The 27,098-nt window shown below is 36.9% G+C and overlaps 1 protein-coding gene across 1 annotated transcript in view; it reads left to right on the plus strand.

Moving 5' to 3' along the window:
• The window catches only part of CAMKMT (calmodulin-lysine N-methyltransferase), a 236,592-nt gene that overhangs the window by 5,909 nt on the left and 203,585 nt on the right, over positions 1-27,098 (plus strand). The window contains exons 2-3 of the mRNA XM_082481762.1: positions 3,045-3,211; positions 12,148-12,212. Of these exons, the coding sequence (XP_082337888.1) occupies positions 3,045-3,211; positions 12,148-12,212 (232 nt within the window). The remainder of the gene's footprint in view (positions 1-3,044; positions 3,212-12,147; positions 12,213-27,098) is intronic.

The following is a 27,098-nucleotide window of genomic DNA, read 5'->3' on the forward strand; positions in this document are numbered from 1 at the left end:
CATGAGAGTGGAGTAGAGGGGCAGAATCACCTCCTTTGATCTGCTGGACACACTTCTGATGCAACCCAGGATACAGTTGGCCTTCTGGGCTGCGATCGCACATTGCTAGCTCATGTTGAGCTTCTTGTCAATCAGCACCCCCAGGTCCTTCTCCTCAGGGCTGCTCTCCAGCCATTCCCTGCCAAGCCTGTATTTGTGCTTGCGATTGCCCTGACCCAGATGTAGGACCTTGCACTTGGCCTTGTTGAACTGCATGAGGTTGGCTTGGGCCCACCTCTCCAGCTTGTCCAGGTCCCTCTGGATGGCATCCCTCCCCTCCAGTGTGTCTACCTCACCTGGTATCATCGGCAAACTTGCTGAGGGTGCACTCGACCCCACTGTCCATGTTGCTGACAAAAATGTTGAACAGTACAAGTCCCAGTACTGACCCCTGAGGAACGCCACTCGTCACTGCTCTCCACTTGGACATCAAGCCGTTGGCCGCAACTCTTTGAGTGCGACCGTCCAACCAGTTTTTTATCCACCGAGTGGTCCATTTGTTGAATCCATGTCTCTCCAATTTAGAAACCAGGATATCATGTGGGACAGCGCAAACGCTTTGCACAAGTCCAAGTAGATGACAACAGTTGGTCTTCTCTTGTCCACTGCCACTGTAACCCCTTCGTAGAAGGCCACCAAATTTGTCACGCATGACTTGCCCTTGGTGAAGCCACGCTGGCTGCCACCAGTCACCTCCTTGTTTTCTATGTGCCTCAGAAGAGTTTCCAGGAGGATCTGCTCTGTGATCTTGCCAGGCACAGAGGTGAGACTGACTGGCCTGTAGTTCCCTGGGTCCTCCTTGTTTCCTTTTTTGAAAATAGGGGTTATGTTTCCCCTTTTCCAGTCAGCAAGAACCTCACCAGAGCACCACGACTTCTCAGATATGATGGCTAGTGGCTTAGTGACCTCATCTGCCACTTCCCTCAGGACCCGCAGATGCATCTCATTGGGTCCCATGGACTTGTGCACCTTCATGTTCCTCAGGTGGTCTCGCACTTTATCTTCACCTACAGTGGGCGGTTCCCCATTTTCCCAATCCCTGCCTTTGCATTCTGCGTCATGGGTAGTGTGGCTGCAGTCCTTGCCAGTGAAGACTGAGGCAAAAAAGTCATTGAGTACCTCAGCTCTGTCTCTGTCCTGGGTAACCAGTTCTTGCGTTTCCTTCTGGAGAGGGCCCACAGTTTCCCTAGTTTTTCTTTTCTCGCTGACATACTTAAAGAAGGAATTTTTTGTTTGTCTTATATGTCCCTGGCTAGATTTAGTTCCATCTGGGCTTTAGCTTGTCTAACCCGATCCCTGTCTGCTCGAACTATTCCTCTGTATTCCTCCCAGGCTACCTGCCCCTGTTTCCACTCCTTTTGCCTTTTGGTCATGTCCAGGAGCTCCTTGTTCATCCATGCAGGCCTCCTGGCTTTTCTGCCTGCCTTCCTCTTTGTAGGGACGCATTGCTCCTGAGCTTAGAGGAGGTGATCCTTGAATATTAACCAACTGTCTTGGGCCCCTCTTCCCTCCAGTGCTTCATCCCATGGCACCATACCAAGCAGTTTCTTCAAGAGGCCAAAGTCAGCTCTCCCAAAGTCAAGGGTGGTCAGCCTGCTGTGCATCTTCCTCGCTGCCTCAAGGATCTGAAACTTGACCGTTTCATGGTTACTAAAGCCCAGGCTACCCTTGAGTTTGACGCTGTCTACCAGCCCCTCCTTGTTGGTAAGGACAAGGTCCAGCATAGCTCCTCTCCTTGTTGGCTCCTCAACCACTTGGAGAAGGAAGTTGTCATCAGTGCAATCCAAGAACCTCCTGGATTGCCTATGCCTGGCTGTGTTACCCTTCCAACAGATGTCGGGGTGGTTGAAGTCACCCATGAGGACCAGGGTCTGTGAACATGATGCTGCCCCTATCTGTCTATAGAGGGCTTCAACCACTCGGTCTTCTTGGTCGGGTGGCCTGTAGCAGACCTCTACTGTAATGTCCCCTGCTCCTGATTTCCCTTTAATCCTGACGCGTAGGCTCTCAGTCGGCTCTTTATCCATCCCTAGGCTGAGCTCCATGCATTCCAGCTGGTTGTTGACATATAAGGCAACACTGCCTCCTCGTTTCCCTTGTCTGTCTCTCCTGAGGAGCCTGTAGCCTTCCATGCCAACACTCCAGTCATAGGAGTCATCCCACCATGTTTCTACGATGCCAATGAGATCGTAGCCTTGGAGGCGTGCACACATCTCTAGCTCCTCCTGTTTGTTCCCCATGCTCTGTGCGTTTGCATAGAGGCACTTCAGCCGTGTCTTCGTTGAGGCTGACTTGGCTGGAGCAGCTGTAATTACTTTGTGCTGCTCTCCAGGCAGCATTCCTATGCCATGTATTAACAGTGCCTCCCCATTGGCTCCTGTTGGTCCAGGAGCTCCTGGCTTGTCTATGTAAGACTTTGAGCATGCTGCAGTGTAGCCAGCACATTTTGGAGCTAATGGCTGCAGGCCCTCACCAGCACCCTGTTCCTCTGTCCTTGGTACAACATCCCTTGGCTGGTCATGGGCAAACCCAATAATACCCCTTTCCCCCATCGAATCTAGTTTAAAGCCCTGTTAATGACCCCTGCTGATTTTGGGGCAAAAGCCCTTCTCCCCCTTTGAGTGAGCTAACCCCCATCTGCTGCCAGCAGGCCTGGTGCCGCATAGGCCATTCCATTGTTGAAAAACCCAAAATTGTGGCGGTGACACCAGCCACAGAGCCACGTATTAACAGACTGAGCTCGTCTGTTCCTTTCAATGTCAACAGGAAGTAGGCATGAAGAAATATATTGAGACGTAATACATTCAGAACCCATTCTCTTGACCTCTGCAATCAATACCACTGTTAGTTTCTCAGGCTTGACATACCTGGACTAGTTATTCATAGCTATTACCTAATAGCTATAATGGTTGATTCCAGACTTGCCTCTTCAGTTAAATAAACCTGTGTTTGTTCATTTTTTGAAAGTTTTATTCTTAATGTTTTGTTTGCTCTTCATTTCAAAGGTTCTGAAGAAAAAGCACTTGAAAGATGTGCATCTCCAACAAGTGTCTGTAAGAAGGTTCGCATCGTTCAATCTCTTTTCAGTAGAAGACCAGAATACAGAAGAGGAAACTGGGACCTGGGTTCAGTATAAAAGCATCTTTTATCCTGAGTATAGTGTGTCCTTAAGGTAACTGTCATTTAAGTTTTAAGTACTTCTTAAGATCTTGTGCAGGCCTCAAATATAAAACTCATTAGTCATTTTTCCAGTGTTTTGTATAACTAGGGCATAGTTTACAACTAAACTGTTAGATGTTATTTTTAGTTGTTTGTTACAGTAAGCAGCTTGTTTGATTTATTTTTTTTTGGTACATTTCACTGAAGTGGCAGAGCATGAATGAAAATACCGATGATTGTACCTATGCAAATACAAGCATTTATTTTATATTTCTAATAGCTTTCTGTTTTGATATTCTTCAGATATAAATAGGATGTAAAAAACCTGAACACATTTACTTGTAATGTTAATAAAAATTTCAATGACATGTTGTTATTCGTGAAGTTCTAAAAGCTTTTTGGTAGTGATCTATATTTTATTCAATTTTCTTCTTAATAGTTCTTGTAAAACTCAATGATAATTTGAAAGTCAATGTGCAAACCAAAAGAATACAAAAATTCCTATTCCTATGGAAATGGTTTATGGCTAATGAAGAAATCTGTTTTATATTAGAGCAGGTAAAACAATGAAGATGTCTGCATTTAAAAAAAAAAAGCCCACAAATACAGAACCACCACCCCCCCCAAAAAAAAACCTGCCCCCCCCCAAAAAAAACCCTCTGAAGGAGTGTTTATGAATTCTCAGTAGCTTTAGCAAAACAGTACAGTTGAGAGCTCCCATTTATTACTATGTGTTGGTGTTTTTTTCCCCTTTTTTCCTGCTTTGGTTTCCTTTTCCTTTTTCAGTTTTGTACATATCTATAACTTGGTTTTACCTCAACAGGTATCATTGCAACAGTAACTTAAGCATTCCTGAATCAATACTTGTTTTGCAGCCCCTAATTAGCCCTGCTGAGGGTGTAGGATTTTGCATTCTGTACACAGTAGAAGATATTCTGGAGAGCCTGAGTCATCATAATCGTAAAGTGCATTTTTATTTAACTGGGACCTTTAAAGTCAGTCTTGGAAACTAAGATCTAACACAAACAAGTGACCATCATTCAGTGGCATTTTTGCAAGATTGTAAAACAAAACAACAAGAAAAAAACCCCAACCAAACAAAAAAAACCCAACCAAACAATCCCATGTTGTTGCAAGTTTCCTTTAATTTGCAGCTGGGTGAAAAGTCAAATACAAAATTGTTTAGACCTTTATTTATAAGCCTTAATTTTTCATTTTCCAAGCTTATACTTATTGATGCTAGAAGGCTTCAAAAGAAAACGTTTCCATTTGAAAATACTGCCTGTTTGTAATAGAAGTAGGTACAGTGTTTTTTCAGCATATGGACTTTTCCAGTGAACTGCTGGGGAATGCTTCACATTTATCCAGATGCTCACAGTCTTCCTAATCTCTTTGTGCAGTCCCTGCTTTTAGGTCTTCAGAGGCACACTCGTGATTAGTTAGAATTTAGGCTGAGCAAGTCTGCAATCCTTTATGCTGCAGTCCTGAACTTGTCATTCAGTCTCCTTAGTTCACTACCATGGTTTGCAACACTGGGTGTCACTTACTTGATTGACTAGTTGTGTGAGTTTTAAGGTAGGAGGTGATCTGAAGTTCACCTGTGCCAGCAGTACAAAAACTAAGGGAATGTCAGGCTGATCTTGCTCTGACATTTGATATTTGTGTACTTGTGTTTCCATCACTTCCCATGTCACCATTTTGTTTGGCATTTCTATTTGGCTAACAGTAGCTTCACTGATAATAGGACACAGCTTAAACTGTAGACTGCGAACAAACATGTTTGTTCATGCATGATTTTATTACTGGTGATCATTATATGGTATTCTAAGTATGGGGATTTTGTTTTAATCTTTTATGTTCCTCTGAGCTTGGCCAACGGAAATGTACAGTTCCTGTGCTGGAGAAGGCTCACATTGGGTTTCAAAAACTGTTTATTGAGGAGAATAGGCAGATTTTCTCCTGGTGGGGATTTTTTGTTTCTATTTTTTCCCTGTATTTTGTTCTGCTCTAGAATATACTCAGTGATTTATAAATATGGTAATCACCTATCATTTTAGCAATAATGATCACAACTTACACTTCTATATTAAAATGTTTTCTCTGTATATTGAAGTAGTGGCCACAGGTCGTATATACTTATGATTTCAGAATATTGCAGGAAGGTGAAGAAGGGAAGGAGAAAATACTTGCTGTGTGTTTTGCCAGGGACAAAGTATAAATCCTGCAACAAAATCTGCTTTACCTTAAGTCTGCGTTAAATAAAGGTTCCTCTCTGTTTTTGCAGAAGCAGTAATTTAAGAGAATAAGCATAACAGTTTAATGTACATAACAGAGCAACACTTCTCCTTGCTGAAACTTGTGTATCTAGAAGATAAGAAATCTCAGAGTAAGCATTCCTGGATCTTTGAGAACTGATCATGTCTTGGAAACTTAAGTCTGTCAGACATACAGAGAATTCTTTCCTTCATTTTTCTCCTCCCATTGGCAAAATATTAATTATCATAATTTTCATCAATAGAAATTATTTTAACACGATAACGAGAGCATATTATTAGCATATTACTAGCAATAACATCAGAACAGTGTGCTTGAGTAGGAGAGCCTTTTTATATATCTTTTTGTCAGGAAAAAAATGTTGCTATGGCCCCTCTAAAATCTTGACAAAAGTGCTTTTGAATTTTCATCTACATATGTTTTCCTTATGCATTAACATCTTCTTGGGAAAGCTCATTGCATATGTTGGATGTTAAAAGGGTTGTCGGCTAATATCTTGACAAGACTAAATGCTTAAGAAAGTTCATAAGGTTGTTAGTGGCTTTTGGCAAAGAGTATAAAGGTCAAGCTATATCAGTTCAAGGGCTATCAAAACCGATCAAATTGTATATTCAGATATGCTATGACCTAGCTGGAATTACTGCTCTCACGGGACTTGGGGGCCAGTTTATTAGGCAAAAAGAAGCTTCGGTGGGAACTACCAGTCATGTGCATGCTTTTCTGAACCTCTCAGTGCAGCTGTTTTAATAAGCTGCTATTTTTCTAACCAAATTCAGGTTGGATTCATATTCAGGAAAGAAGAGCTTGTGCCATGGTTTTTTGTCACTAGTTTGTTTTTAGAATCGTTCTTAATAACAAATCCTCCAAAGTAGGAAGCCAGAAGCACCAATACAAGGCATTTTCTTCTTAAAAAAATTAAGCTGCATTTATGTGCCATTTTGACTAGATCCTTGAGGTGACAACATTATTGATTCTTCTGATTAAACAGTGATCTCTAGTGTGCTTAATGAAATGTAGATTCACAATACATGGTGGAAGGTGGCCTCTTGAAGTTTGTATATGTACTAAGGTGCTTTGCGGTAGCTCTGGGGTATGAAAAGAAGTGTCTGATGAGTGTGATTTTTTTGTTAGCATTGAAAGATATGTCAAAATGAAATTTCTTGTGTTATAATCCAGAATCTCATTTGATTAGTCTACTGTAATTTGAATTTATACCATATTTGATGCTCCTGCACACTATATCCTTGTCTTAATGATGTGAATTGGGTGGCTACATACATGAAATTGCTCTCTAGTGTTGTTTGCAATTAATGTTAGTTAAAAAATAAATCCCTAAACGGACAGGAAGTTAGCCTGGGAATCGGACTGAATGTTTATGGCAGTCTAACATGGAGAATGCAGACATATTAGTCCAAGCTGTAATCTTGCTGAAGTTTTCACGTTCAGATTTGAATGCAGTAAACTGAGTAATCTAGTCTGCAGGTGAAAAATATAGATCTCATTTTGAGTGAAATTTCTTGCAAGCTTGAAGTGGAAAAAGCTATGTTTCATTACAGATATTATCTGGCCTTCTGGTTCTTTTCTCCATTAAAAATATGTTTTTATTCATAAAACTTTGATGTTTGTTAGCATGGTTCAAGTTCTTTTTAACTTTGGAGGTATTTCGTTTTGCTGTTATAAATTACATGCCAAATACTTATTTTCTTGGTGATAAGAAGATAAAGAGTAAGTAAGTAGAGACATTTTAAAATGTTTATTTAATGTTGCATTTCTAAATCCTTCAATTCTTAGTCAGGAATGTGCTTTTACATTTAAATTTTGTATTAATAGTTCTAGCAATGAAGTGATTATAGATCATAAAGATGCAGTGTCTCACTGTGGAGGTGGTGTCTGTCTTTTAGACAGGAAAATTATTCTTTTATTAGAGTTAAAAAAGAAGCAATCAATATCTTCAAATTTTCTATTTCAGGATATGGATTTACTTTTAAATTGTAGGCTCATTTTAAGCAATTAGAGAAGAAATAAGTTATTTCTGTGGTAAAATATTTTCCATTGATCAGTCATTTGGTGTTTCAAATACTAAAATGCAGAATGGAAAAGAACAATGTTAGCAGCTTACAGGAAGGGTTAAATCTTTGTAAAGAGTGTTGTGTTCTTTACAAGGTGTTATGCCTTTATTCTGAATATGAATAAACCTTTAGATAAAAATCTGAAAGAGATTATTAGATGATTCTGGACCTTTGGTTTAGAAATGAGAGGCATGTTATTTGTCTGTGGCAAGTGGTATGTTAGAAAATGGTTTATGAGTGAATTGCATTGGCTATCCCTATAGGATATTTCTGTTAATAACGTTTTGAAGTTTTAATGAATTTTTATTTTAGGGATAGACATAAAAAAATAAAAGGAAACAGATTTCAAGGAATATTGCCTACTCCTTATGGACAATTTGTGCTGGTATGATAAACTGACTTTCTTCCATTTATTGCATGCTAAGAGACATCGTGTGGATTTAGCAGCATAAAAGCTTGGCCACAGGAGCGGGAAATTGAGGAAAGAGATAAAAAGTGATTTGATAACAGACTACTTTAATTCACTGATGAAACTAAGACTGTTCTGTCATATGCCCAAGACGTATGTTTGTAAAAACAATTTGAAGTCAAAGAAGCCATTGTTTTGTTTTCTTACCATATTAAGCTGAGATCTGGAACTGGAGTGAAAGAGGACTTACCTTGTTTTGCGATACTCTGGCCCACAAAAAAACATTTGATCAGGTAAAAAAGTTTGCAGATAGCTCTGAGTTTCTTACTGGGCTACAATGACAATTGATGGTGACACTCACCAAGCCTTTTGCCTTACAAAAAGTTTTAGCAGTTACAAAGCCTCAGCATTAAGTTTTCACCCTTATCCTGTCTGTCATTTTCCACAAATATTGTACTTTTAGTTTGTATCCAGGTTAACAATGTATTGTGGTGTGTTGTGGTTTTCTTTATTTTGAGTATTATATGGAAATGTAGTCTACCTTAGTTTTTGTATTTTAAGTTTACTATATGTATTTTGTTATTTGTATTATTTTTCCTTATTCAGTTGAAGAATAATAGAAAAGAAGGAGCATAGTTTTGTTTCATTATCGTTGATGAAATGCATACATTAATAGGGAGCTACTGCAGGATTATTTTATTCTGCTCTCTACAGCTATTTATAAATACATGTAAAAGTCTGCCACTTGTATTGCCTGTATCGGAGAGGAAGGAACATTAATATATTTTAAAGATACCTCTCTCTCTGACTTTATTTATGCATCCAAAGTCGATTTATTCATAGTCCAGAGTAAGGAATTTTGCTTTGCTTCATATTAGGAGGAACATGAATTAAATTAGTTTATAATTCATAGATTTGTCTTCTATAAGTTTCTGCCTCAGCTGTAGAAATTTTTGGATGTCGTACTTTGAGGACTTTGTTTTATTTTGAAGTATTGTAAGAACACTGCAGATCAGATTAACCATGTTGGCCTGAAGTTCGCTTTCTCTGTGATGCTTACCTATGCTTGTTTGAAGTACTTTGTTGGTCTCAGCAATCACAGCTTGGAAGTTCTTTGAACTGTACAGCATTCATGACATATTCCAAAGCACTAAATACTGATGATGGTCTGTATTTTGACATGCCTGTGGAAATTTATGGGAATTTTGGGGCTGGGATTTAACCACAAGCTTCTGTGATTCCTTTCCTTGACTTTTGTAATTCAGTGCACATGACACTTAGAAACTCTTTATGGGCAGTTTATAAGGCATACTGGGGAAAGCTCTGATTATGACGGGCATTCACCAAAACAAGATGTGGTGTGTATTGGCAGTTTTCTCTGTGCTTGGTAATGGAGAAGCAGCTGATGGGATGGGATGGGACAATGAAGCAGCACCTCTCCCAGAGCTGCTGGGGAGATACATGCAGAGCAGTTGATCCCAAACTAGAAGCTGTGGGTTTTAGGTGCAGGACTGAGTAGCGTGAAATTTATGGCAGAATTTGGGGTTAGAGAATACCTGTATTTACAGGTGCACGTAACTTTTAGTCTGCAAGTCAGATCTGTGATGAAAAAGGGTTGGGCAGTAGCTGGTGCAGAGTTTGTCTACAGGCTCGAAAAATACAGTCCTCCAAATGGAGAAATGTGGCTATTGCTGTTTGGAATTGTGTCTCCCTGAGCTCTCCCTTTCACAAGTAGATCAGGTGTTGGCATGTTGCTTTCCTCAGTCGTAAAATTTGTGAAAGCACGAAAGAGATTGCTGAGACAGAGTTAGATGAAGAGATTTTGAATGTTGCAGGCAGCCAGAAAAGGGTGCCTGTGCAAAACGCTTCTGCTGGCCAAGAGAGCAAACGTTGGGGTGTGTTGTGTTTGTACTTGGACACCACAAGCTTTTGACCGCTGAATAATGAATATAAGAACACGTTTGAAATTTGTGTGTGTTGATTTTAATTATGGAAAGAATGTTTTAGAATCAGAGAAAGAACTGATCCTTAATGAAAACTGAGTGTACCAAAAGTAATAATATAGATGAAGAACATTCAGTGGGTTAAATAAAACATAACCAACATTTCAGGAAAACCTTAAAAACAGTAAGTGCGTGGCATGCATCTGTTGTGGAATCTTAGCTTATTCTTTGGAGCTGTCCACTTCTCATCTCCAGTTATAAACCATTATCTTGGAAACAGCCTGAAATTTGCTTTAGTGATAATTTTAGGGCCAGTGCTGTGGTACTATCATTTCTCTTTGCCTTTGTCTACCTTTTGACCCTGAAGTATATAAATTGTATTATTCTCTAGACCAGGACACTCCACTTCTGTTTCTCTTTCTTCAGAGCATTCTGTTGAACTGCAGCGGCTAGATTGCTAAATTGTTCATCCTCATATCTGTTTGCTTCACTTGGAGATTTGCATGATAAATCTCCTTTATATGTGGACTATGTACGTAAAGAAGTTGGGGGGAGAAAAAAACAGACTAAACCATGTTATCCCAGGACTAATCTACATGCCAACAAAGATTAAAATATTTCTTTACTGTCTCAGCATCTCCCCTCCCCCACTCCCCATCTTACATTCATTTAGAAGATGAGACATTCACAGCTGTCTGAGAGACCCTAACTGTGTCAGACATCTGCACAGTTATGGAGTTTGTAGGATGCTAAGGAGTCAGCAGGGGACAGTTTAAAGGGCAGCTCTGGGGTTGGCAGAACTACTGATCCTGTCTGCTTTCTTGTTATTTCCCTTGAATTAACTCTGTTGCATCAGTTGTCCAAGCTGATTGAAAACAAACTTGCCAAAAAAAAAGAAAAGGTGCATTTTAAGTCCACACGATCCATCAGAATTCTTGTAGGCTTCCACTGCAGCTAAAGAATATATTTTTGGTTTGTTTTTAAGTAGCTGGGAGAAGAGCTCTAATGTCTGGTTGATTCTTTTCTGACATCTTTCATAAATTTTGTTGCCCCTGTTTATGATCTCATTTCAGTTTGTTAATTCGAATTCCATTTGTTTTTCTTTTTTGTTAAGAATTAGTCTAGTTGCTGTTTGGTGCTTCTCAAAATTTAACATGTAAATGTTTCTTTATTTAATGCTTATGCTTATTGGAAGCTATAAATAGCTTTTTTTGCACGGTAAAGTTTCATATTTGCAAAAGGTTGATTATTATTTTTTTTTTTTCATTCTTACAATGATCTCCTTTCAGGAAAGAAAAGCTGAGAGAATGCAAACTAATTTTGTAGGTGCTAGAATTGTTGGATTTATTCCATTTTTTCAGTATTTCAAATTAGCATGTTCCTAAACAGCCTTAGAGGCTATATTTGAAACATTATTAAAAGGTTGTATTTTACTGCCTTGCTGAATTCTTTTTAGATTTTTTTTAGTGCATTTGTGAAACAACTGCGTGATCTGATTGTTGTAAAGTGTGAGGTTTTTTGTTTTGTTCGTTTTGAGCCTAGATTAGCTTGGAATAGTTAAAAAATTAGTTGCTTTTTTGTGCGTGTGTGAATCCATCTAGCCTGACATCTATAACATTTAGAGGAAGCTTCTTAGGCAAATTTTTATTCAGTTTTGGTGCATGTGCTTTCCGCTGCTGTTAGTGTTTTGCTCACTGTTCTAAAATTTGCAGTTGGTGTGTGAAATTCAGTTAATTAATATATTATCCCCAGTTTTGAATGTTTATTTCACTTGGGTTATGCAAATGTAAAACTACAGAAAATGCAGTTGGCTGAACACATTAATCAGTTCCATTGTTCATATTAATTAAATGAAGTGTTCTTGATTTTGTGGGAGAAAATAGGAATGTGTGTACAGCTGCTGTTCAAAACTAGTCTTTTGTTTTTCCTCTTCAAAGAAATAGCTTTATTCCTTTCCTATATGTGATTTCTGCAACTAAACAAAAATTGATGCTCTTTGGAAATGTTTTCCTTTTGATAAAATATTAGTTTCTGTTCCTGATTCATGGATTTTGAGGATAGAACTTTGAAGACAAGTGATTGTCCCCTTGTTTTCCCCCTGGTGGCTACAGTAGTACCTGTTTGCTACTTGTCTGGGAAAGGGGTTTGTGAGAAGTGAACTGGTGCAGTGAACCTCTTTTCTGATGAGGCAAGGGTTTGTTTTTTTTTTAATTGTTCATATGTTGGTAAAGTCACTATTTATGTTTTCTTCCAGATTCCACAATGGACTCTTGAATGTTAAAGATGTTCTTACAAGTTTTGACAACACGGGGAATGTCTGTAAGTCAATGTTTATTTAAATACAGTACTATGTTGATAGAAGTCTAGTTTTAGCAATATAAAATATTTCTGTATGAGCCCTCAATAACCATTTCATTTTGCTGAGAAACACCATTACTGCAGTCAGAGGCACAGGTCTACCTACCATAGTGTTTTATGTGCTACAGCATAACACGGTTGTTTTTGTGGATGTACCCTTAAGTCATCCCAGTACAGATTATCTTGGGTTCTGTGATTGTGGCGGGAACATTAGAGCTGCTGGACTGTGTTGGACAAAAAATTAGTTTAGCCCATTGATTTGTGTTGGCCGGTGGCCAGCAGTGGCTATCTGAGGAACAACAGTGCAAGAACATGGGAAGCAAACAATGGTACTTCTAGCTTGGAGTCGGCAAACTGAAACCAGAGGAAAACGAAAGAAAGCACACAGTCAAGTTGAGAATTTCCTCCCCACAGAATGCTTTGGATCCTAGAACATGACATGTATTCAAAAAAGCAAAGGGGAAAAAAATGTGTAAGAAAAATTCACTGTGGCTATTAAATATAACACCATCACTTATGGCTTAGGAAGTGCTGGATGTTAGGAGAATTAATGGGGCAGTAGGATGATATGTTTGTCATGATCTTTCACTCTTATCTAAGCATCAGTTACTGGCTGCATTAACCTGAGACAAGATGAGCCATAAGTGGACCTTCAATGTCTGACCCAGTATGGCTCTGCTTCAGTGTACTTACTAATAAAATTATCTATGCTGTTAATGGACTTGAATTATGAAATTGTAGTAGATCATGGAAAAGAAGCTGAGCAAAAATATTTAAATATTTTTGATGTAATGAGTAAGTACTATTATATAATTAACATTTACAGATATGCATATAATTCTTACTTGATTAATCTACTTTATTTCTTTTGTTTATTTTTGTTTGTTTTCATACAAGCAAACAGATAGAATAAAGTTGGGAGGGGTCTAAGTTTGCCAGATATTCAAGAAATGTGCATATCTCTTTCTCCTTATCAAACCAATGATATAGAAACTGTTCTGATATATATATGTTTCATCTCAAAACTCCAGTCTTAGTGTTCCAAAGTTATGTTTCAGTAAACATTGTTTTTTCATTAGCAAAAAGGTCAATTTGGTTAATAAACTTTTGCCTTCAAAAGGAAAAAAATAATCATAAACTATGCACTCTCCATTTTAAAATTTGCTAGTTTTCATTCAGTTCTGAACATTGAAGGTAGTTGTATGGTCCTGCCACAAAATACTTCAGGATATAGTCTTTAACTGTTGCCAAAGAGAAATTTGTTCCCTGATTTCTGAATGAAAATGATATCTAAGGGATATATGAATATCCAAATTAATAATATTAAGGCTGAGAAATAAAATTCACATTTGTAATTATGGTTGACATCAGCTATAGATATAGGCACCGTGAGCTGGACAATAAAAACATTCAGAAAATGCTTTGCTTAAATTATGGGAGGCATTTAGGGAGGTTCAATGTTGTAGATTCTCAGAATAGGAAGCTAGAGGGACTTTTGTAAAAGTCCCTTTACTCTCATAAACTGTTCTCAGTAAGGGAAAAAAATAGTAAAAAAATTCAAACTGGAGTTTTGGATCCAGAAAAAATATTGTTGTGTTAGTTCATTAGATAACAACTCAGGTATTTATTTTGAACAGCAGAGAAAGTGTGTAAAAGTGCTTTAATACTAACCTTTACATATCGGATCAAGACAGCATACCTTACTCTTTAAAACATAGTATCATAATTTCTTAATTTTTGTTCTTTGTGTGAATGCTTAGATTGTGATCATTCTACACAAATTTCCTTGTTAACACAAATTAATTACTGTGCTAAGTTTTCATATGCTTTACTATTGACAGATGTGGTGTAAGCTCTTCTGTTAACTTTTTCCAGTATTTCAGCTACTTTTTTGTTGATTACAAATGGTAGAACAAGACTTATACTCTGATAGGCAAAGCACCAGTGCTAACACAGAAGTAATATGACATTTGTAGTTCTTGTTATTGTTTCTCTGTATATACAAAGATTCCTCTTTGTCCTTTTGGATTCAGTACTGCTTTGAGGGTTCATGCTGTGCTATTATATACAGTGCTTGCTAAGTCATTTCCAGAATCACTGCTTCCCCATTTTTAAATGCCTGTGTCTGTAAGTATGTCTGTATGGATATAATATTACCGATTTATACCCTAAGCACTCTAGATTACACTCTGTTAGGGTAAGTCTAAACTAGTTATCCTCTGGCAGCATGAAGTACTGGCTTGGAGTGTAATAATTGTACTTTTTTGCTGCCATCTTTATGGAGTAAATGTCCCCAGTGCCCAAGCCAGAGCAACTATGTGTCTGTTACACCATCATAGTAAAGTTCCCCCAACCATGTGTTTGCTGAGCTGCTCTGTTTGGATTGTACCTGACTGAATTTGTGTGCACTCCCATTATCCTTTCATTTGAATTGGCTCTTTCTTTGACCTTTTTCTGTATATTTCTTGTCTCTTTATGTGTTAACCGACAGTAGAAATGGTAGGCAGTAATCCTGCCTCTTTTTACTTCTGAGGGTAACTATAGCTGTAGTATTTCTGAAATTAGGTTGACTATTTTTTGCAGTTGCTGTGCTGCTCTTCAAGAACTTCACATTATGAAATGCTATTCTACCCTAAAAAAAAACCCCAAGCATTTCTAAAATGGTATTTAACGCTATTAGATTATTTCTTCTAATACCTAATATTAATGGAACTAGCAAGTATTGAACGTATCAGTCCCATCTACAGTAGCATGCTCTGTGAGGGGACCCATTTAATAATTATAGACTTTAATGTTCTTTTAGGACACACTGCATAGTCAGAATTTATTTACTGGCACTAAACTCATTTAAACAATTTGGACCAAGTTATCAGAGAACAGTTAAATATTTTAGTGTTCCGTGTGTTTGTTTTGGCTGCCATATTGAGTATTTATCAGGAAGATTAATGTTTTGCTAGAGTTTATTAGTTTATGAAATAGTGGTGTATTAAACATATTTTGTAAAATCTGAAACATGTTGCATATTATGTCCTTTTTAAACATACTCATTTGTTTCAAATAACGTGGTTTATGTGGTTTTAGGGGGAGTTTTATTTCTTCTAGTAATGTTCCTAAGTACCTTGTGTTAAAACAAGCTCTTCCAGGGAGCATTTCTGTGGTCGTTTTGTTTCACTTTTTTGATCTTTCTGCTTATGGTCTTAAACAGCCACATCACCATACACCATCAAAAGAAGAGTGGTAGAGCAGACTCCAGTTAATACCACTTTCTCTACGCTCCCAGTAGATATCAACTCAGTACAAGATGTACCACTAGCTGGCAGCATTATATAAAATATCAATAAGCAGCTTTTGAGGAGTACTTGTGACTGCTTCCAAAAGTGCTGCTTTATACCAGTACGACTTCAGAACAAAAGTGGAGCCAACTGTGGTAGCTGTAAATGGTGTATTGCAGAGTCCCAAGTGTTAACTCTGGAAATTGCCTCTGTGTAGTGTCATGTCAAAACTTGGTACCTACACTTGTATTCTGTCTGTTTCAGAAAGATTTCCAAAGATGCATTTTGATTGTAGGATTGCTACTGTAAATGAAAATGCACACTACAAATTACAGTTGGTCTTCACTTTCCCAGAAAAATGTGAAATTTTTTTCTCTCTTGTTCATCCTTTGTGAGAGAGCAGTTTCCACGTGAAAAATCTGAATGAATTCTTGACACAGACAGGATGCAGTTCTAAATGCACTTCATTCAGCTTTAATTTTATGCATAAACCGGAGGCAGGGAAAAGAGGACTGTAATGAAGGAAAGGATCAGTCTGTTCATTTTAGACAACAGTATGCCATCTGTTAAAAAGATGGTATATCCTGAGACCATCTCTAGTCCTAAGACAGTCCTTTAAAAGAGCTGATGGATCCCAGGCAGAAGGTTCAGTGGTGGCATTGTGGGGTAGCATCAGTTGGCTCCAGGAGCCACAAGCCATGCTTGCAGAAGAAAAATCTCTTCTGTCCAAAGAAGACTGTCCAAAAAGCAAGGAAAATCCTGCAAGAATGAGCTTTTGAGAGTATCACCTTCCCCTGCCTTTCCTTGTGGGAGAAAGCAGTTATGACTGAAATGCTTGTCTAATTATATCCCTGCAGTAATAATTTTAAATTATGCATACATTTAAATTAAGTTAAATGATCGTGGGCCAAAATATAAGCCTCTTTACTAATTGCCACCAGTCTAATCAAGCTACAGTGTCTGTAAAGGAGAATTTTAAGCAATGAAATACAGCATGTTTCGGGATTTTCATCTAGCATCTACCTGATGTTAACACAGAAACAAGATATTCCAGAGTGCTCAAGTAGTATAAAATTGCAAATATACTATATGTAATGGCAAAATATTTTCTTTTAAACTGCATATGGCATTAGTTAATAATGTAACCATTTTCAAGAAACAACGTGTTCAATATATATGCATTTTATTTTCTACTTGGTTGAGTGTACAAGTACGTGTTTTGGAACTAAAAGAGCAGCAGAGGGTGCTACAGTAACAGAGCTACCCAGGCACATAGTCCAAAGTTGTTGCTCCTGTAGGCAAGTAGATCTTGCAAAGACTTCAGCTTTCGGTTTGGTGTAGATGTAAATAGGATAGGTAACAATTTAAAGCTATGTTTCAACAGGAAAATAGGTAATCTATGTGAAATCCAGAAAAAGAGGAATTACACATTCACTTGTTTTCTTGATTTTTTGTAAAAAATGTTTTATTGCTGGAAAATATTGCACAGTTACCTGAAAACATGGTGTCTGGATATAGCTACTGTTGCAAAACACCTACTCACCATCTTTAGAACTGTTTTTGTTTGTGCTAATTTTATGGTTAGAAATTCCAGTCTCTGCCACAAGTTTTATACTGGAAAAAAACTGGGGGGGTTAAAAAGGCCTTCCCCCCTCCATAAATCTAGCTAAATTGGAGAATATTTTTGCACTTTCATATAATATTTTTCATGAAAATAACAAGAAGATTTTTTCTTAAATTTCAAATCCACATCAGGTTTCTTTGAAAATGCATATTGGGGGGGCAGAAATAAATAAATGAATTTTCTCCTTTCAATTTTCATTTCTTTTTTTCAGATTATATTAATTTTAACATTATGCTTATTTAAAACTGGTAATTGTGTGACTTCTTTTTATTTATTAGAAAATAGTTAAAAATCTACTTTAAAACAAAGAACCTTCTTCCTTCCTTCCTCTCAAATAACTAGAACAAGAGGGGTATCTTCTTTCCTGGTAGTAGTATATGAGGATGTATTCAGAGAGGTACTTCTTTTTTCAGAGCTCTCCCTGTGTGACTCAAAGGTATCTGAGGTTCTCTATGGAGAGATTGTGGCAGCTGCTGATTTATCATGCCTGAAAGGATAGATGTCATCAAACTACTTGGGGAAAAGCATAGGATGGCATCCTTTATGGCAGCAGAGGTGCTCCTGTATTTCATGTAACATTACCTAGAATCAGGTAATAGAATAGGCAGCAGATTGAGTTTTTCAGGTGATGCTGTGGAAGTTTCTCCCCCTTTTTTAGAGGAAATGTCTCGTTTTCTGTGGGGAAAAGCATACTGACTTGAATGTGCTTCCTGCCTCTCCGTGCCTCAGTAGGTATTCTCACCTGAAGAAATTGCCACTCATTGTCTTCTGAGCCTTCTCTCATTCCACTGGTGTGGCGGTTTGAAATTGTTTACCATGTCAGAACCTCATACCCTCTTGAAAAAGTCGTCAACGAAAAATAAATTGACTGGAAGAGTGTTTGGATAGTGACAAACACGTCGTTTTGAATGAAATATCATATTTAAGATTCCTACAATTTACTATTCACTATGTAGCTTCCTTTTAAATAAAACATTTCATGATCAAGGTTAAGAAAACCCAGCTGTTTCCTCCCTCCCCTCCCCCATCCAATTCACTTCACGGATTCAGTTTACAGCATCATCCCAAGCAGTCACATTGACATAACCAGCATAAAGCTTATGGAATGGAGCAGAAAATAAGTATATGGGGAGAAGCAGGTACCTTTTAAATTACTCTTGCTACCAGAATTGGTTTTATGAAACTATTCTTTGATGGAACATCAGCGATTTGTCTGGTTTAAGTATTGTCCTGCAATCTTCTGCTTTCCCCACTCACTAAAATCTTCTGTTTATCAGGAGCCTATATGTGAAAAGAATAATCATAACAGTGATCAGTGATCTGCTTCCTCTAAAGTATTTTTTTCCTACTACATATTGCGACATAACCTGACTCTGTGCCTATACTTTCAAATACGGCATCAGCTCAGAGAAGTGGGAGGTGAAGAAGCCCAGCTGAGCTCTTCTGAGTACCTTCTTTCTTTCTTGGTCAGTTTGAAGTTTTGTAATAATTGGTTCTCCCGTTCAGGATATTCCAATGAAAACCTTTTGGTAAAAAATATATGAATTGCAGAGCTACTGCAATCAGTTTTCTGTATTGCTAAACAGTGTTTTGTACCTTGGCTGTCTGATTAGCTGGGGTTTTGCATTGGATCTGTTGTCTTAATTTTTATAAAAGTTGTTGGCATAAGTATGTTTCTAAGTGTACTACTCAGGCTAACTTTATGCACTGGTGTTGACCTATAATCTGAAGCATTTTTGAAAGTATTCCTGTGTTCTAAATGGATTATCATGAGAAGTTGGATCTTTCAATTTAAATTAATTAAAAGAATTTGAAGATAGGGTATAACACCTTAAATTAGATTGGTTGAAGGGGATGAGTATGAATTATTTTAATTAATTTAATGGGCTTTACTTTTACATTAGATAACTTAATCACCTTTTTAATTGAGATAGGGTAGGATAACAATGGTAAAGCATCCCTTTAAGATATTAATTAAGCTTAGTCTTTTAATGCATTGTAGAGTTTTCGGTTAAAATATTTCAAATTTTACCATAATTGAAATAAATAGTTTCAAATTAGTTTCATTTATCTTGACATGCAGTAGGTTGTTGCAGTTTGGGTGGAACTGGAATGTTTCTTTGTAATTGTTCTTTTTGTTTTTACCGTTCCTTTTACTTGCCGTGTTCTAGCCGTACTTTCAGTGCTGCTCTTCACAAAAGTACAGGCATGAGGTGCAAAACATGCTCAAGGAATGCCATGCTTGGAGTACATCCTTGAGCAGCTACCTTCTGTTCAATACCACATAAAGCTGCTGATGGGATCTGACTTTCACATCAGATGGGGCATTTCTCTGTATTGTAATATAGTCTCATCAGTGGCTGCAGTGTGGAGGTAGCAAGGACAGTGACCATTCTTTGTTTTCCCCATATAAATGCAACTGAAATGTTATGCACAACTTGCACCCTGTTTTGGTTTTGTTTCAAGTCTTTTTAGAGAACTTTTTAAAGGTTGCACTGTATTTCATTTAAAAAATCGTGTTCAAATGGATGAACTCATGTCTTCTTTTGAAAATGGTGGGGTGAAATGTTTCAACTTAGTTCAGTATCAATTCACAGAACTGAATTTAAATGAAACTATTTTGAGTAAACTATTTCTGGAAATGAAAATTTGAAGCCTTTGGTGAATAATACATCCATTTGAATTTTTTTGTCTGATGGTAGTTCTAACTGAAAAGTATGATGGAAACTAATCTACATAGCAGTGACCAGTTGAAAATCCGATGTAGAACTATTATTCATGTACTTATCTTGACAAATTAAATACTCTTGTTGAGTCTCAGTACAGTTAAATAAAATTCTGTGGTTTTTAATAATTTTTCAAAATATTTTCAATAATATAGAAAGAAACGGACAAGGCATTACTCCAGAAATCTAAAGAACGAATTTTTGGTAAACATGGTGGATTAAAAGAGCCCCCTATATAAGTGGTTTGGTAAAGGGAAAATGTATGAGGAATATGTGTACAACTGCACATTTGTACTAATTACCAGAGGCTCAGTGTTGTGGGTTTTAATTAAGACTGCAGCCCACCTGCAAAATACTTGAGTGAGTAGCTCATAAAACAAAGATTTAGAACATACTGGTTCTAGCAATGGTGATTTCACATCTACTATCCTTACTGGTATCTAATGGTAGTCTTTTTTACTAAAGCTTAAACTTATTATTGTTTTGCTCATTGGCAAAAATGAAATTTTGTTTTGTAATAGCTTTTTAGGTATTTTAAGTCATCACATGGCCTTGTCTGTATTTCCTTTTCCTTATGTTGAGCAAGCCAAATTCTATTATTGTTTCTTAAGCTACATTTTTTGCTAGGTTCTGACTTTTCTTTAGGCTTTGTATGTTTGGTTTTTATCTTTCTTGAAGAGCGTGTGTCAAAACTGGGCACAACAGTCCAGTTGAGACCTTCATGATGCTAAGTAAACTGGGTGATTTTGTATTTGTATTTTAGAGCCTGTAATCCCAATATTGTATTTTCTTCTCTTACAACCACATGACTTTGTTGACTCATGTTGAGCTTTTGACCTGCCGTAAGATCCTGGTCTCTTCAAATCAGTTATAGCTGATTGTGTATTTATGTAGCACATAATTCTTACCCAAGTGCAATACCTGGTACTTGTCCCTGTTGAATTTTTTCCTCTATTTCCAGACTTCTCCCAATTCATTGCATTTGTCCCTTGAAGCCTGTCTTTCAGCATGCTGGACTTCCTAATTTGATATATTGCTAATTTAATAAGCATATTCCTTCCATCATCCAGATGATCAATGAAAACACTGAACAGAGCACATTCTGGTGCAGGCATTTATGGAAACTCCACCTGATAAAATCACCTCCTTTTACAGTAAACTATTGAGAATTATTCTCTAGAGTCAGTTTTCTTGATCAGCTCTGCAGCTATCTTAGCCACATTTTATTTAGACTGTGTTTCTCATGAAATCGTCAAAAGACTTTCTAAAGTTTTAATACAAGACGTCTGCTGCTTCCGCCTGATACACAAGCCTCTTATCTTGTTGCTCTGGTGAATGGTTTTTTAATTAATATCTGTAATTTATTTTTTGTTGTTATACTTTATCATGCAATATGCAACAAAAGAATGAAAAACATGAATCTGTTTCGAGTTTTTAATTATGTGAAGATGAGGGAGAGGATGAACTGAATGAAACATTATACTTAATTATAGAATGCATTATTGTCTTCTGCACTGAAAGTCACCTCATGATTTTCTTTCTTCCGATTTCATTCACTTCCTGAAAGCCATTGTTTTAATCATTTGTACTACACGTGTATCCTATCAAAGCTTCTTTGCATAGTTTTGTCTTGTAGTTCTTTGGCATCCTGAAGAACTCCAGCTACACTGAAATGTGCACTGATTTTGTGACATGTTTGGTAGTCTAGCAAAAATTAGAATAGGATTGTAATAGCTCTCTACCTGAAATACCCTCTACCTGCCATCTCCTGACATTCCATAAATGTGATGGAATGTGAAATAATGCAAGATGGTGGTTGGTTTTTGTGGGTTTTTTGCTTGTTTGGGGCTGTTTGGTAATTTGGGAGTACTCAAATGTGTTTGTGCTTCTTGCACCTGAGAAACAGAATTCAGCAGGTCATATTCAGGACTAAAAAAGTAATCTGAGCTTGTTATACCTTTTAACATCAACTCCTTGTCTATTGATATTTATTGTTGAACTGTGACCTGTGCTTTGTGAATTAAATTTACTTTCTTTCCATCTATGCTAGTGTTGGCTGAATGTGCATTTCACTACCTAGATTTTTTTTCCAGTTTAATTTTTATGTTTCCCTTTATATTTAGGCTAATTCCAATACTTTAAAGAAGTGTTTTGTTGTCTTATATCAGTGTGTTATATATCAGTGTGTTATATCAGCTCAGAAAAGGGTACGTATCGCACTATAATCCCAAAAGCACTTTTTTGGTATTAACTAATCTGTACAAGATCACATCTGTGAAATAAGTGTTAGATCCATTTTACAGGTAGGAATTCTCATAAGCCTCTAGATTTGTAACATGGGGTAGAAATGGGAGACAACCACGTTAGGCTACACTGGTGCTGTGCTGAGGGTCACCAGCTGGCCTGATTTGTAACCACTCCCATATGTAGGTTTATTGTAGGCTCTTTGTTAAATTGTGCAGTACTACATTTTCAGGGGTGGGTGCTCATTTTAAATGCCACCCATTTGGGTTATCTAAAGTAAAGGACTTAGAGCTGTGTCAGAAAACAGACTTGGGCATTGCTGAACTGAGCTTGAGATGCCATGACAGTAAAATTTAATCCTTCAGGTAAGGAGGCATTTCTACACGCGTAGTGGCGTGGGCTGGAATTCACCACAGGTGGCAGTCTCCGCTCTCTTTGGAGTTTCGGTTCCTAACCTGATGCATTCACAGCCTTAAATCCTTTCCTTTATTTAGATGCTTCAGCAATGTCCTTCAAAAAGTATGGAAGGAATCTTTTTTTTTTTTTTTTAACCTCCCATGTGGCAGCTGCAGATTTTATGTAGAATTTATTTGGTTTCGTACACGAGTCCAATGTTTTTTTATATATATACATATATATATATGTAAGCATCAGGTGGTTTCATTTAAGTGGGGGAGGCCAGCACACCCGAGTTAGCAAAGGGAATGGGCTCAGAGCTTTTATACGCTCACCTACCGGAGCTCCTTTTGGACAGTAAGACAAGAAACAATATTACTAAACGTGTTGGGTAATCCCTCATGACAACATGTCAGGAAAAAAAACCACTGCATCTGCCAGTAGATGTGAATTTTAGAATGTGAAAACAGCAGCTTTATGCATGCCTCCCTGTAAGCACATACCCAGTACTATGAAATTTACCTATCCACATACCTAAAACACTGTACACTCTTAAGCCATTTTACGAATTGGCAACCTAGTATAAATTCTGTCAGGCTAAAAATACTGGAATGTCTTCATAATAAAACATAATACAGCCAAGCAGCTTGTATACAGGGTCCTTATCTTTGCTGTATATTGGTTGTAATTTTGAAATTGTGGCAACTTGAGGCAATTTATAGAATTATTTATTATTTAATTGGACATTCCCGAAGTAGAAAATATTATTTCCTTTTGTTTGTGTGGTTAAAGACTGCTAAAAATGAGCTTAGCCAGATAAACAGAGTTTTTTTTATTACTACTAAGAATTAATTTGATAGTATTGTCCACAACTATAATCTGCTTTTAAAGTTGTGCATTATATTTTCTGTTGAAAACTAACCAATATAAATTCCTTATGATGAAGGGGTGTTCAGCTGCACATCTCCTGTGGGAGAGTCTTAGTTACTCAGTTAGACAGGTGAATCTGAGCCAATTCTAACATTATTTCCTAGGTTAAAGTAACAGAGGAAGATGTTTTAACCATAGATTGTCTCAAAAAATATTTTTATGTGGGTGGTTTTTGTTTGAATGATTCTGACTGAACTAGTGCAGGTATTTAGTAAGCAGCAGTGAACTATTGGTATTTATGAACTGTAATGTTTCTTTCTTTGGCAGCTGAGACTAGCGGGCATCACTTTCAAAAGCAGGTATGTGAGGAAGTGTCAAAATCAAAAATCAACTATTTATATAACATAACTCTTATTGGGGGGATTAATAACAATGACTGGTTTTGTTGCATCTGTTTAATAATAATATTTGACAAAGGTTGAAAATCTGGTCTAAGGTATGAGCTGAAGCTTGTGTCAAAGATTTTTTTTTTATGGTAAGACATATGTCACTTTCTTGATGTATAATTAGATTTGGTAAAAACACAGTTTATATTGTTTTTTGTAAAGAAACTGACATATAGCCATCAAGTTAAAGGACTTATGAATGTTTGGGAACAGATGCACACAGGAATTTAATTATCCTTTGTTGTATGTAGGCACACTTAAAGAGTTTTGAGACTTTTCTCATGAAGAAGCAGACTTTTTACTTAGTGTGAAAGTTGGGCATTAAAACGAGAACAGCTTTGTAAGCCTTGATTTAAAAGTAATTGCATTTAAATGGTAGTAGTAGCAAAGGGCAAAATTCTCCAATGATTTTAAACTGCCTTTTACAGTGGTTTAGCTACTCAGAAAGGTAGCAGGACCAATAAAATGCTTAAAAATACACAGGAATAAAATGGTCATAGAGGTTTGGCATTTAAAATTGAAGATCTCTACACTAGTTTATAAATGGACAGTAAAATACACTGTCTTTGAATTTATCATAATTTTAAGGGAAATGAAACAGGTATATGTAAAGAAATCATATGAATCAAGGGTGAGATGGACAGCTTTTGGAAGCTCTCCAAATAATACCTGCTGTGTGCTCAGGTAAGCTTCCTGTTGAATTATTTTCCTCATTTTCAAAGCACCTGTTAAAAAGAAGTATTTATCCATCCCATTCCCATTGAATTTTCCAGTTCCAGAATTAGAAACACACTGTCATACCTAGTATTGAAAAAAAACTTAAATCATAGTACTGATATTAAATACACATTCAAGATCAACTACATAGCAGAGACTTCATTCATTGCAGTCTTGTTCCAACTGATAAGTGCTTTACACTGTAAATGTTTGCATAACGAAGCAGCCAGTTGCATGTGTCCTGTGTTAACCTCCAGAAGTTATAATACCTCACACTTTCCTTTGGCAGGCAAAAGTAATTATGATAACAATCAACATATATAATATAGAATTGCAAATATTTAGTTTTGTTGACAGTACGTACAGCACAACAATATAGATTGTTTCAGACAAATAAAAATGGATCATCTGAGTGCTTTAAATCTGTTGTAGCTCTCATTACTTCAAATATGTATTCCTCATAATTACTATAGCCTTTTCTTTTGAGGATTCTATTTATGTGCTCTCAAGAAAATGATGTGGTAAATATTTGGTATTAAAGTATGCAGACACAAGTTTTACTGTTTGTTAAGGTAAGTGACAGCCTAGCAGAAGGGGAAGATGTTATGCCAGATAATTCTGCAAGGCTGATGTAGAATCAGACTGAACTGCTGATAAGTGAGAACAATTAATGAAAACTCTGTGTTATCATATATTAGTTTGTTCTTTGCAATTTTGTTTTCGAATAAACAGAATTGTCTAGGTTTGGCATTTAAAGAGCTTTGTACAACTGTTGTAATAGTTGAGTGTGAACTTTTAAAAAAAAAATAGGGAGAATCCTGGAAGTGAGGGGTCCAGTTACATCTTTTAAGATCCTTTTACAAACCTGAGCATTTAAATATAGGGATCTGATTTGCAATTGCAAAATGTTTCTTACTCCAAAATGAGAAATATGCATGTACTGCTCAGAAGAGATTATCCTGTGGTTTTTTTTTTTTTAAGTAAATTGATCTAATTGACATGAGCTTTTTTAAGTGTATATATATAGGTATACATAATTATTACAAATACAACTTTCATATATATATAATGTGAAGATATATAAAGAAGAAACCCTGGATTTTTAACAGGGCTTTTTTTAGTAAGGTATTGTGGAAGATTTATTTTACCTGACAGTTTACTTTGACCCTGCCTGAAGTAGGATCTTATTGGTGACATAAATATTGTAAGACGATGAAACTAGAGCTGCAATGTGCCATCTTTCCCCAAATGTTTGAAAGCATCATCAGCTTTTGAATTACTGTCATATTTTTTCAATTGTTTTTAGTACAAGTCAAATTTGACTTGCCTTGTTAATATAAAGAATCTCATTGTCTTTGGCGGGGCTTGTCAAATGAATAAGAAACATTGTCTTCCCTCTAAAATTGATTAATGCCCCCCCTCCAAAATTATTTTAATTTGAATGGGGTGAGACTCTGGTAACTATTGAAATGTTTTCAGTGCTGAATAGTAAGGAGTGTGATAATTGAAACTTGGCATTATTTCTATAAGTAGCAAATTTTACTCTTCCTCATCTTTTTAAATTGGGAATTTGAATTTTGGATAGCATAGAAGCAGACAACAAAACAAATTTAGTGCTTGATATTCCAAAAGTAGGATTCCAAAACGGAATACTTAAGTAATACAGTTAATGCTTAATATGTATTATTGCTTTGATGTTCATATATTCTGGATTTTGCAGATACATATTTCATAGTTTATAGATATATATAAAACAAGTTGTAAATTTTGTAAATTTCATTCATAGATATTTAACAGTTTGAAGGATGGTGGGAGATACTGCTACAATTGTTTGCTGTTAGTCTTTAAATCAGTCCTTTTTTTTACCGCAAGACTTTGTAGCCTAATATGGGAAAAAGATCCATACTGCTTTCTGACGCTAAGAGCAGATGATCAGAGGAGGGAGCGGGACAAACACTCAGTCATAAAGCAAGGAGCACGTGGCAGAGAAGAATGAGTAAAACAGTAGTGGCTGGGCAGGAAGATGAATCAGAAATAAACACATATTTGATGAAGGGTTTTTTTCAAGAGAGAAACCAGATTGGCTAGAGGGGAGCCTGGGATGAAATCACAATGAATGAAATGAATAAGAGTAACTGGACCGAGACAAGAAGTCAAAGGCGGAGAGGAGGCTATGCTAGCTCAGCTTCAGGAGGGCTGGAAAGAAATCATGGGTGCACCAGACAATGTTTCCCACAGGGCCAGCAACAGAAGTATGTTTCGAGAGATCTCTGTGTGCATCACCTCCCTGTGACTGCTCAGGTGAAATACATCTTTCACTCTTTTTAACTGCTGCTCTTTGTATGCTGCTGCAACATTTACTTTATTTGCGTAACCATAAACAATTTGAGCTAGTCTGAAAGTTGCAATTCTGCTAACAACCTATCGTGGAGCTGATATTCCAGATGATGGGATTTTTGATGTTTATTTTTTACCTCAAAAAACACCCACAGAAGTATGTTTTGAGTCCTTGGCTCTACAAAATGCGCCGTTATTTTAGGGTTGCCTATGTA

The sequence above is a fragment of the Vanellus vanellus genome (genome assembly GCF_965231255.1).
Source record: "Vanellus vanellus genome assembly, chromosome: 3".
NCBI lineage: Eukaryota > Metazoa > Chordata > Aves > Charadriiformes > Charadriidae > Vanellus > Vanellus vanellus.